The sequence below is a fragment of the Lynx canadensis genome, chromosome C1 (genome assembly GCF_007474595.2).
Source record: "Lynx canadensis isolate LIC74 chromosome C1, mLynCan4.pri.v2, whole genome shotgun sequence".
Lineage (NCBI taxonomy): Eukaryota > Metazoa > Chordata > Mammalia > Carnivora > Felidae > Lynx > Lynx canadensis.
In genome coordinates this window covers 6,722,615-6,735,238 of record NC_044310.1, presented here as the reverse complement: position 1 = coordinate 6,735,238, position 12,624 = coordinate 6,722,615, and the positions used below count along the sequence as shown (strand labels likewise).

Sequence of the window (12,624 nt, the reverse complement as noted above, 5' to 3'; positions counted from 1 at the left end):
AGAAAGCAATCAGAAGGGAGCTGTTTGGTGCTGGGTGGGTGTCAGGGCCACAGCACGCAGGCTTGGGAACCACCTCACCGGGGTGGGCGACTGGTGTGCCCTGGACAAGGGGTCAGCCCTCCTTGGCCCACAGAGCTGGGCTGTCCTAGGGAGGCGTACGTTTTCTATTTAAACTTAGCCCTGGAGTTGGCCGTTGTATTGTTTTCATCTTGGTTTTTTAAATCGGTGGCAAGTTCTGGTGATTAAGATCTGCCGCAGCCTCAAAAACCAGCCGTGTCCCCAAATCATAGGCGTGTCCCCCAGATGTGACCTACGTACGGAAGGTCGGCTGCCAGCCTTACTGTGCCAGGGCTTCCGTTAAGACTGTGCCACTCAAAATTTAGTGGGCTTTTTAATGATCTAGAATGTGGTAAAGTGAATCAGGTAAAGGCTGTCAACATGGGTGATGTGTTCCTTTATCTGTGATTTTTTGGGGAAGATTACAGAAATATCACTCACTTGTTTCTATAAATATTTGATAAGGCCAATTGAATGTGATGAAATATTAAAAATACCATTTATTAAATATTTAAAAGTTCAGTCCTTGGAACCGGCCGAATCTCTTCATTCTGCAGCCAGCTGAAAGGAGCAGTTTATAAATTGTGAATTACGAAATGAGGATCCTGGGACCGGAGCTGTACAATTCTTTTTGCCTCGAACCGTCAGCCATTTTCAGCCGCGGGCCTTTCCGCCAGGGCAGAAGTACATGCGTCGTTCTTCTGACCATCGCCGGTTTCATGCAGTTTGCTCCACCTGGCATTTCCACATTCCTTCTGGACTGAATACGCTCGCTCGGCTTAAGTGTCAGCACTTTCATGGACTCACCCGTGGGAATAGTCTGCAGCTTTATTCGCTGTGCTTATAACTTCATTAATACCACCTTAATATGAAAACAGGTGGGAGTCGAATACTGCTGTGAAAGGTCCATTGTCAATAGTAAGTTGAACTCACATCTTCTGTGTTTTAAAATGAGATCAGTGACAAACAGTGGAGGCTTTGCTCCGCTTCCTTCAAGACCCGCCATTTCTCGGTACTAGACCTGTGACTCCAGGCACCCGTCCACCTGTGTCCCAGGACAGGTTCACAAGGCACCTGGGGAGGACGGGAGTCTCAGCCACAGGTAAACACTCAGCCTGACGGCAGAGCAAGGTTATTTCGTGTGCCCAGTGGGACCCTCTCAGACCAGAGGCCGCAGCAAACTGGGGCCCGTGCCAGGCATGCCCCCAGGTACTCGCCACTGTCCTAGAGGGTATTTCTGAAGAAGGGCAGGTGCAGCCTACCCATCTAATTCTCTTCTTTGCCAAATCTCCTGTCCCGGCAGCAGCTTTTGTGAGTGGAGGAGATCCTTTCCGAAGGCCCTTTAAATGTTGGGTCTTCATGATCTGGGTTTGATCTCACGTCACGTCTCCCCGTAACCGAATCCCAGCCTACCTCTCCAGACAGATCCCGCAGTATTTCAGCATGTTCTGTTCCTCCAGATTCTCTAGCCTCCTGGAATTGGAACACCCACCTGCCAGAAACAAAACACGAAAAGCACCTTCCCAGTGTTAAAACGCCAAGCCATACCTGGTTTTCTGTTCTCAGCACCAAAACTATCTTCTCCAAGAATTTACAAACCAAACACTGGGTTTATTTGTACTGTACGTGAAATTGTTTACATACGCATCCATTTACCAAATAGTTCCCAAGTAAAGGCGCAGTGCTGGGTGCTGGGGATTAACAGGCAACAAGGGGTCTCACTCTCCCAGAATCCGTGTTTTTGTTCACATACGTGTTTAGGAGAAGTAACAGCAACACCTCAGTGGCATTTTACCGGGTGCCAGGCTCTGTCCTGAGCGTTTCACACGTGACTGGTTTGATCACACAGCAGCCTATCAGGTGGGTACCAGTGCTGTACCTACCCACTAGTACAGATGAGGAAACTGAGACCCTTGGGGGAAGCCGGGTAACCTGCCCCAACGTCCCAGGCTGCACCCCCCGCCCTGCCCTCTGTCCAGCAGTGTGGCGATGAGTAGCAGAAGAAAAGGAGGAGAGCAAGTGGGGGCAGAGTGCTGGAGGAGGGAACGTTTAACGGAGACCTGAGGGGATGAGTCCCCTGAGACCCTGCCAGGGGACTCCAGAGGTCAGAGCGGTTTTTTTTTTTTTTTTTCTGACATTTATTTATTTATTTATTTATTATTTTTTTTTATATATGAAATTTATTGACAAATTGGTTTCCATACAACACCCAGTGCTCATCCCAAAAGGTGCCCTCTTCAATACCCATCACCCAACCTCCCCTCCCTCCCACCCCCCATCAACCCTCAGTTTGTTCTCAGTTTTTAACAGTCTCTTATGCTTTGGCTCTCTCCCACTCTAACCTCTTTTTTTTTTTTTTCCTTCCCCTCCCCCATGGGTTCCCGTTAAGTTTCTCAGGATCCACATAAGAGTGAAACCATATGGTATCTGTCTTTCTCTGTATGGCTTATTTCACTTAGCATCACACTCTCCAGTTCCATCCACGTTGCTACAAAAGGCCATATTTCATTTTTTCTCATTGCCACATAGTATTCCATTGTGTATATATACCACAATTTCTTTATCCATTCATCAGTTGATGGACATTTAGGCTCTTTCCATAATTTGGCTATTGTTCGTTTATTTATTTTTGAGACAGAGAGAGACAGAGTATGAACGGGGGAGGGTCAGAGAGAGGGAGACACAGAATCAGAAACAGACTTCAGGCTCTGAGCTGTCAGCACCGAGCCCGACGTGGGGCTTGAACTCACAGACTGTGAGATCATGCCCTGAGCCGAAGTCGGACACTTAACCAACTGAGCCACCCAGGCGCCCCTGGAGGTCAGAGCGGTTTTAATAACATCACGATGTTACCTCCCTTCCTCCTCCTTCTCTCACACTTGCACGGTGGATGCTCTCTAGGGGCTGGGTGACATGTGACAGCGTGGCATACTGGCCGCGGTAGAAGTGAGGACCCAGCCGTCTTCTGTGAAGCCAGACGGTAGAAAGATTTGCAAAACTGTAAAATGTTACCACTATTTTCAAAAATAGTTATTTTCATAAAAATGTTATTTATGTTAACATATAATAGGTTTGTTTTTAAAAATGAATCGATAAAATTTTTCTTTTTTTGAGAGCTTATTTTTGAGAAAGTGTGAGTGGGGGAGGGGCAGAGAGAGAGAGAACCCCAAGTAGGCTCTGCACTGTCAGCACAGAGCCTGATACGGGGCTTGAACCAACAAACTCTGGGATCGTGACCTGAGCCGAAGTCGGACCCTTAACTGACTCAGCCACCCAGATGCCCCAGTAATCAAATTTTTCTTGATTTTAATTTCCAGTGCAGTAAATGCCGGTAGGGATCGAGAGGATAGATCCCACGTAAACAAAAGCTGCTTAGGGTCCTCAGTAACATTTGGTGTCAGTGGGCTCTGAGAGCAGAGGTGGAGAACCACGCCGCCGGTTTAGAAGCGTCCCTCTGGCTGCCGTGTGCAGAGCAGGTGCAGGAGGGTAAGGGGGAGGCTGGTCACTTGGATTCTGTAAATATCCAGGCGAGCAGCAGAGATGATGAGAAATGGCTTTGTCTACACTGATTTTGTGTGTGTGTGTGTGTGTGTGTGTGTGTGTGTGTTTTCAGTTTATTTTTGAGAGAGAGAGAGTGCCCACACATGAGCATGGGAGGGGCAGGGAGAGGAGAGAGAGAGAGCGAGAGAGAGAGAGAGAGAGCGCGCGAGCGAGCGAGAATCCCAAGCAGGCTCAGTGCTGTCGGTGTAGAGCCAGATGCGGGACTTGAACTCACGAACTGTTGAGATCCTGACGTGAGCTGAAATCAAGAGCCGGGTGCCTGACCGACTGAGCCCCGCAGGCGCCCCTTGTGTGTGTATTTTTGAAGACTGATAACCACACACGTAAAACCTCCCATCGTAACCATTTCTAAGTGTCTGCCTCAGTAGTGTTAAGTATCACTCCTCCTGTTGCGCGGCCAGTTCCCCGAACTGTTTTCAGGTCACAAAACAAACTCTGTACCCATTAAACGGCGACTGCCATGGGTCTGGATTCCTTTGAAAGCGAAGACGCGGGATTTGCTCTTGGTTTGGATATGGCGTATGTAAACGTCTGGTAAACGCATCCTTAATTAGCGCAATGGTAGGTGGCTTCTTTCTCCTTCTACGCCTGCTTGTTCAGGATGGGACACATGACCGCTCCCCGAAAACTCCACGTCAGAGTAAAGGCAGGGGAAGCCCAGGTGCTTCCGATCGTCCCAGTCTCCTGACATCACGTAATGGCCATCACACGACGGCCAAGAAGTACTATCACATCACGGTTAAACGTCGAGTTTTAGTTTTAGATACCTTTGAAGATGGACTTACACGGAGGAAAAGAACTCAGTAGGGGTGGCTCACTGAACACATAGGCACTGTCTACTTGGGAATAAAGTGTCACACCATTCCTTGTACTTAGATGGGCTGAGTTGGGGTGCTCCATGGTGAATCCATTCACTGAGGGTATAATGTGGGCATGCGTGAGGGGGAAGTAAAAAGAAATGCCCAGAACGTGCTGGGGGAAACGGGTTCAGAGAGGGACCAGGCCCTCCAGGGAGAAGGTCTCACACGGGCCCGCTGGGAGCCCCGCCCCAGGCAGAACAGATGGATGGGAATTTCGCTCCGATTCCGTCCGGGGAGCTGACGGCCAGGATGGCAGTTCTTACCCTTAGAACGAAAGCAGCCGCTCCAGGGCCCAACCAAGGAGCAAAGAGGTCACTTCTCCGGTGATCTGCCTGGCTTTGTGGATCGCGAGGACGTCCCTGGTGCACAGATGAGGAAACTGACAGTAAGAGGTCAGTTTGGTGCTCAAGGTCATGCAGCGAATGATAGAGGGGAGCTGGACTCTGACCCCAAGTCAGCCTGACCTCAAAGTGGCTTACTTGTAGGGGGCGCCTGGGTGGCTCAGTCGGTTAAGCGTCCGACTTCAGCTCAGGTCACGATCTTGCGGTCCCTGAGTTTGAACCCCACGTTGGGCTCTGTGCTGACAGCTCAGAGCCTGGAACCTGCTTCCAGTTCTGTGTCTCCCTCTCTCTCTGCCCCTCCCCCACTCCCACTCTCTCTCTCAAAAATGAAAACATTAAAAAAAAAAAAGTGACATATTTGTAAACACTGTTTCCAGTCAAGTTTTTCGGAGGTTTTGCATTTAGTTTTATTTATGCTCTGTAATTTTATTTTCATAAATCTTGTCTTTTATGTTTTTGTTTGTAATGTTAATTTTAAATAAATAATCTTATCTTACTATTGCTATAAAGAAATGATAGTATATCTTTCTTTGTAACTTTCCTGTGACAGGCTGATAACAGAAGTAGATTGTGTATAATAGTTATCAGTCTTTTTTCTTTTTATTTCTAGAGCAATTTATTTTGTTTTTAAAGTTTATTTATTTTGACAGAAAGAGAGAGAGACACACACAGAGCACAAGTGGGGGAGGGGCAGAGAGAGAGGGCGACACAGAACCCAAAGCAGGCTCCAGGCTCGGAGCTGTCAGCACAGAGCCCGACGCGGGGCTCGAACCACGAACCATGAGATCATGACCATAGCTGACGTCGGACGCTCAACCGACTGAGCCACCCAGGCGCCCCTAGAGCAATTTATTTCTTACTTCTGGTTGCTCCATAGACTCAGTTTCTACCTCACTGACTCTGGAATTCACAGTTTGACCCCTTCAGCGTCTTGATACGAAACTTTGCAACAACAGATACAAGTGTTGCCTTCCAGGCTAGTGAGAGGTTTAATTATTTTAGTAATAGACGTATGTCTTTAAAAGCAGTTGAGTTTAAAGTAATAATTCTGACCTGGTCTATTTCCTTTCTTCTTCTTCTCTTTCTAAACCCAGTTAACAAGCACAAGCCGTGGCTCGAGCCCACCTATCATGGCATCGTCACAGAAAACGACAACGCGGTGCTCCTCGACCCTCCGCTGATCGCCCTGGATAAAGACGCACCTCTGCGGTTCGCAGGTACGAACGTGGCTTTTCTCTCCCCGAAAGTCCCGACTGGATGAGAAGCATTTCACACACCCCACTCGGACCGTTTCTGAGCCTCCCTGAAAATGTCTTGATAGCTAAGAGGTGTTTGTGGCTCCTGGGTGCTGCATTTTCTCCTTTTAATTCTAATAGTTGGCGCAGCTGAAAAAAAAGCCTGTACTTCTTGGAAGGCAAAACGTTCATTGTATCCTTGTATAATTCCTGGGTGTGACCGGAAACGGGAACACCTAGGCCAGTGCACCTCAGACCAGCGTGCGCACAGAGCACCTGAGGATTGTGTTAAAAATGCAGATTCGGGTTCGCCTGAATCTCTGTAACATTGAGTGTCATCTGTACTTCCTAAAAGCCCCGTAATTCCTGGTGTCACACACACAAAAATGCGGATTTGGCTACAGTGGGTCTGGGGGGGACCTGAGAATCTGCCTTTCTGACCTGGGGCCGCTAGTGCTGCTGGGTCGTGAGCGGCAAGGACCTAGATAAACTGCGCCCTGGACTGTCCTTGCATTGCTTGGATTTTGGGTACCGGAAGAGGCTAAGCTGAAAAGTTGGAGCCGTGTTCATAGAAGAATCTTTTTGGCTCAGGTTTTACTTTCAGTAAATTTTTAATTTGAGTCGCCTCGTAAGATTGTAACCTGGGTGTTCATAAGAGATCTCTAGGATTGCTTTGGAGGTTGTCTGCTTTGTGACATTAAATAGCACTTGCCAAGTCAGAATGCTCTTGCTTTTACGCAGTGACCTTAGTAGCTTCCTTAGCTGGTGGGAAAAAGGGTTACTTCACCCTCTGTCTCAGGATCAAAACTGACGTTGTGATGTTAATTTTTGAAGACTAGTGTTTGCCTGATACTTCTCCAGAACACAGTTTCTCACATGAAAGAGGGTGCTTGTTCTCTTTGCCTACGGACAGATAAGGAAAATTCAATTAACTCGTACACATTCTATCATACGTTAATTTTTCTGTGGTAAATTGAGGGAAATGAATGTGAGGTCATTTCTGAAGAGCTTTTTTTTTTTTTTTTTTTACACGGGCTCCACACCCAACATGGGGCTTGAACTCACGACCCTGGGATCAAGAGTCGGATGCTCTACCAACTGAGCCATCCAGGTGCCCTCTGAAGAGCTATTTTAAAAATGAATTTGTCCTTCATTCTGTTCGAGTGCCGTGTCCCATTTTCAGGGACGTAACCTGAGGCCAGTTAGTTTTACTTGTTTATTGGTTTTTCCAGAGAAATCCAGTGAGACGGACAGGACTCCGAGGAAGCGCTCTGTGCTGTGAGCACACGCAGTGTTTGTCCACGGAGGTGATTGGTTTTGTTTGCTCCTAGATTTAAGACCATGTTAGCATCGCATATCGCTTTCCCCGGAACTGCCTGGGTTTCAGGGTGTTTCTGTGTATACACGTGTACACGGGCGACCCATGTGAGCTACGAAGTTAGTATGCACGGTGCCTCCTTGGGGGTGTGACGTTTAGTGCTGTGTGAATAACCTTATCGGATGCCCTAGCTTATGCTTTTGAGTGGACTTACCCGTTTCTGACATTTCATAAATGTTGAGAGGATTGCAGCCCGGAGTGCTAGATTCACTCCCTTAGGCCTCGCAGTGAAGTACCAGCCGTTCACCCGTTGTGTCCAGAGCTCCCTCCTGCCGTGTTACTGATAATAGGGAACGTTTCTAAAGCCTTTGCAGGGGCGCCCCGGTGGCTCGGTCGGTGAAGTGCCCGACTTCGGCTCAGGTCATGATCTTACAGTTCGTGAGTTCGAGCCCCGCGTCGGGCTCTGTGCTGACAGCTCGGAGCCTGGAGCTGCTTCAGATTCTGTGTCTCCCTCTCTCTCTGCCCCTCCCCAGCTAGTGCTCTGTGTGTGTGTGTGTCTCTCTCTCTCTCAAAAATAAACATAAAAATGGGGCGCCTGGGTGGCGCAGTCGGTTGAGCGTCCGACTTCAGCCAGGTCACGATCTCGCGGTCCGTGAGTTCGAGCCCCGCGTCAGGCTCTGGGCTGATGGCTCGGAGCCTGGAGCCTGTTTCCGATTCTGTGTCTCCCTCTCTCTGCCCCTCCCCCGTTCATGCTCTGTGTCTCTCTGTCCCAAAAAAATAAATTAAAAAAAAATAAAATAAAATAAATAAACATAAAAAAAATAATAATAAATAAATAAAGCCTTTGCAATGTTCCTGGCACTGTTCTAAGTGCTCTACAAATGTCTGTTTAATCTGCAACAATCTTAGGAGGTAAGAATGCTTCCTGCCATCCCTGTTTTATTTATTGATTTATTCTTAAGTCAATACGTTTTTATATTTAAGGAATTTTACATGTGATTCCTTCCACTGCCGATCAGCTTAGTTCCTCTGAAGTCAGAACCATAATCTTCAAAATAGCCCTTTTAAAAAGAACTTTTGCTAGGTCCACAGTTGTCACCGTCTGCCCACAGTTTGTCTGGTCGGGCTCCTTTGATCTCTGCTTGAAGATGGGAATCCTTCAAACATCTCCCCACATTTTGGGTCAGAGTAGATGGATCTTGCCTTGTTCTCAGTTTCAGACACCCTCTTAACACAAAGACGTTCGAGCCATGTTCACCCCTGGACTCTCACCCCCTAGACTTGTACAGATTTTGGAGATGTTCCAGTACATTTAAGTGCAGACATTGTATTCTCCGGTGAAAAACCTGAGAAAAGAAGGCATCTTTGTTTCACGCAACATTAAAATTAGAATACTAATTCAGTGTAGCTGAGATTTCCCTTATATCCCCTGCCTTCAGTGATTCTGCAGTCCCGGAGCCACCCTTCGCGTTCGTCGGGCACCCCCACCATCACTGTACCTGTTTTCGGTACCTTGTTCCTTCTCCCCTGTAGCAACTGCACGGTGAGTTCTGGCTTGCAAGAGAGGACTGCTTTGTGCTCTAGCACAAGTCGTTGTCAACAAACAGAACAACAGTGAACGCAGGGGCTGACTGCCATCCTCGTTTTCAGGAGAGGAAGCTGGGACACAGAGCGGTGACCTTATCTGTCAGCGCGTGTGAGAGGCAGGATTCTGAGCCCGGCAAGTGGCTCTTTGCTGCAAGGAGGCCCTGGGAGGCACCACAGGATGCTGCAAGGGAAGCAGGAAGTGAAATAGACCTTGAGCACTAACTTGGAAGGAAAAAGTCCTGTTAATAAAACGCCGTTTATTTTTTTCTTTCTCATTTGATTTAATGCTGTTGTATCATTTATCAAAACCTAATGTATTATCATGAATGAAATAATACTTACAAAGTTTTATGTTTTTACGGGATTCCCAGCTGTTTTTTATTGATGTGCAAAAGTTACATATTGAGATTTTAAAAAACTATAAAGAGAAGCAACGTAGAGTCAAGTCATAGTGCTAATTGGATTGCATTTGCCATAGTTAGGTAAATCAGTTCTTTCTTCCTGGAGATTTTCATGGGGAAGCAGTTATTCTTCTATTCTTTTTAAAAAATATAGTCCACGTATTAAAAAGCAGCCCTTTTAAAGTATACAGTTCCCAGGGGTTTAGTATAGTCACAGGAGTGTGCGACCATCAACCACTATTTAAAATAATTTTTTTAATGTTTATTTATTTTTGAGAAGGAGAGAGAGACAAAGCTCGAGCAGGGGAGGGGCAGAGAGAGAGGGAGACACGGAATCTGAAGCAGGCTCCAGGCTCCGAGCTGTCAGCACAGAGCCCAACATGAGGCTTGAACCCACGAACCGTGAGATCATGATCTGAGCCGAAGTTGGATGATTAACTGACTAAGCCACCCAGGCACCCCGACCACTATTTAATTCCAGAACATTTTCCTCACCCCGAAAAGAAACCCTTGCACCTAGTGGCAGCTACTCCCCATCTCCCCATCCCCTTGGCAACCACTAATCTAGTTTGTGTCTGTGGATTTGCCTATTCTGGATTTTTTTGTGCCTAGTGTCTTTCACTTAGCACGGTAGTCTGAAGCTTCACCTGTGCTTCAGGAATAGCACGCATCTGGCCTTTGTTCCTTTTTATTGCCAAATAATATTCCATCGTATGGACAGACCACATTTCCCACTTATATGTTCATCAGCCGACGCACATTAGGACGGTTCCCACTTTCTGGACATCACGAATCTTGCTGCTCTGAGCACTAGCACACAAGTTTTTGCGTGGACGTAGGTCTTCCTTGCGCTTGGGTGTGCACCTGGGCGTGGAGTCTCTACTCCCACTAAAGCGTAGCCCTTGTCCCTCTGCCCCAGGGTGAGCAGCTGTGTGCCTCCTCTGTTGCCCTGGTACCTGTCCAGCTGCAGCACACAACACTGCCCCCATGAGGCCGGAGCCGACAGATGCATCAGGAACAGACCCGGCTGGCCCGGACTTGAGTCCTGCCTTTGCCACTCCTGGCTGGATGGCCTTGGGCAAATCGCTCACCGTCTCTGTGTCTCAGTTTGATCGTTTGTAAAACAAGGATAGCAATGTCACGTACCTCATGGGATGCTGGGATTATTAGCTTATTTACTGATGAATGTGAAAAGCTTGAAACAATGCCTGGTACGTAGTAAGTGCTCCATACATACAGTGTTTGCTGCTATTGTTATTAGTAATAGAATCTTAAAAAAATACATTTGTGTTTAACATTCTGTGAGAGATATGTTTGCGTTTTTCTGTGATAGTCTTCATAGTGTTCTACTTTCTCACTAACTTTCTTAGGTAGTCTTTTGGGTAAGGCAGAGGCCAGATCTGGAGGCTTATTTTGATCTTAGATTGATTTTGGTAATGACATTGAATTTGATTTACCCCCATGAGGGTGCTGGGGAGGGTGGTGGTGGCATCCAACACTTGCTGAGCTCTTAACAGTGTGGTGGAGCCTGTCTTAAGGGGTTTACGTGGGTTACTTCTTCGGATTCTTCTCAACAGTCCCCTACAGTAGGCACTCTGGCTACTCCCGGCTTCCCTGATGAGGCAGGGGAGGACGGAGCGTGTCCATCAGCGGCATGGCAGCCTTGTTCTTCATTTAATCCCCACCCCCCGGGCCAGCATGGGGGGTGGGGTGGTTGTGCCCCACAGAATCCGTAGGAGGCACGAACGGCTTTGCCCACGATGGCACAGCTCGTAAGCGACAGGGCTGCCTTCCAGCCAGACGGTCTGACTCCAGTGTGGATTCACACATTCACCGTGTGCACTTCCCTGACATTACCTTGAAAACTCTGGAGACGTCCCGGTTCACAGTTGTGTCCCATCACGGGATGTGAGTGTGAGTAACATAACCACCAGAGGTAACTCGTCAAAGCCCCCAAATAAATACATGTGTAACATCGGAAGCTTAGTCTCTAGAGTGCGTTGTAAACTGTCGCCAATCAGGCATTCGTGTTGAACGATGACAGGGTCTGTCTAGCCAGATTGTTTTCATGGGGGAAATCAAGAGGCTAAAGTCTCGGTACTTGGCAGCTATTTTAGGAAATTAACATGAGTCAGGTCCTTACTCACCCCTTTTCCTTAATCTGCTAATATCCTGAGTAGACGTGGGTATGAAAATATATTGTGTAGTTGATACATTTGTTGTATATATACACACAAATATACATACATTGTATATTTGATATATTTGAGTTAAGAGCCCATACGGTGTAGGCCCTGGTGCTGCTGTTTTGACCGTCCTCTCGCCTCACTGCCTGTACGACGAGCCCAGGCTTCCCTCTCCGCCCCTGCCCCTTGTTTTCAGGCTCTTCCCTGTACAAGCCGGTTCCATGTCAGCATTTTTTCCTGCCTTCCCAGATGGAGTTCGGGTAACCTATAAGATGAAACAATCCTGATACAAAGAGAATCCGAAAGAAGTTTCAGGGCAAGAATGGGAACTTTATCTTTGTTGATATTTAATTAGAACCAACACAGATCTGTGATTCTTTTCTCTGTATTCTGTGCAGTTTGTGTGACTCATGTGTCCTGATGAGGCCTGTGGGGTTGACTGTGGCACATGACCACCCACTTTAGCTTTTTTAACATGTGCAACTAGGCAGACGTTTTTGCTGCAGTCGGTTGGATGTATTCAGTTAAGCCAAATGAAATCACCATTTTTGTATGTTGAAAATAGCAAATATTTGAAAAAATGGAGTGCCAGAAATCTCATGTGGTTCAGCCCAAAATAAGGCAGTACTCCATGGAGTTAGCGGTTTTTGTTTAGTGTCTTATTTATTTTTGAAAGAGTGCAAGTGGGGGAGGGGCAGAGAGAGGGGGGCAGAGGATCCGAAGCAGGCTCTGTGCTGACAGCAGCTAGCTTGACCTGGGGATTGAACTCACGAACCGTGAGATCATGACCTGAGCCGAAGTTGGACGCTCAACCGACTGAGCCACCCAGGTGCCCCCGTTGAGTTAATGGTTTTAAGTATCTGGACATTAGGACAGAAACTCCATGTTAAGTTATGGACTAGAGTGAATTCATTCTGGATGCCTCCAGGAGAGGTTTGGAATAGTAATCAGTAAATATTAGGTAGCCGTGCCAGATCTCCTAGAGAATATAAAAAAGCATAAAAGTGCGTTCTTGTTCTCAAAGCAGCCGGTAATCTAGATGAGAAAGCAGAACCAGCATTGACAAAGAGTTAAGTGG

General features: G+C 47.3%; 1 protein-coding gene across 7 annotated transcripts in view; it reads left to right on the top strand.

Annotated features, from left to right (window-relative positions):
* The window catches only part of CLSTN1 (calsyntenin 1), an 89,862-nt gene that overhangs the window by 40,246 nt on the left and 36,992 nt on the right, over window positions 1-12,624 (top strand). For all 7 annotated transcript variants that reach the window (XM_030324101.1, XM_030324098.1, XM_030324094.1 and 4 more), the window contains exon 2: window positions 5,914-6,036. In XM_030324101.1, coding sequence (XP_030179961.1) covers window positions 5,914-6,036 — 123 coding nt within the window. The remainder of the gene's footprint in view (window positions 1-5,913; window positions 6,037-12,624) is intronic.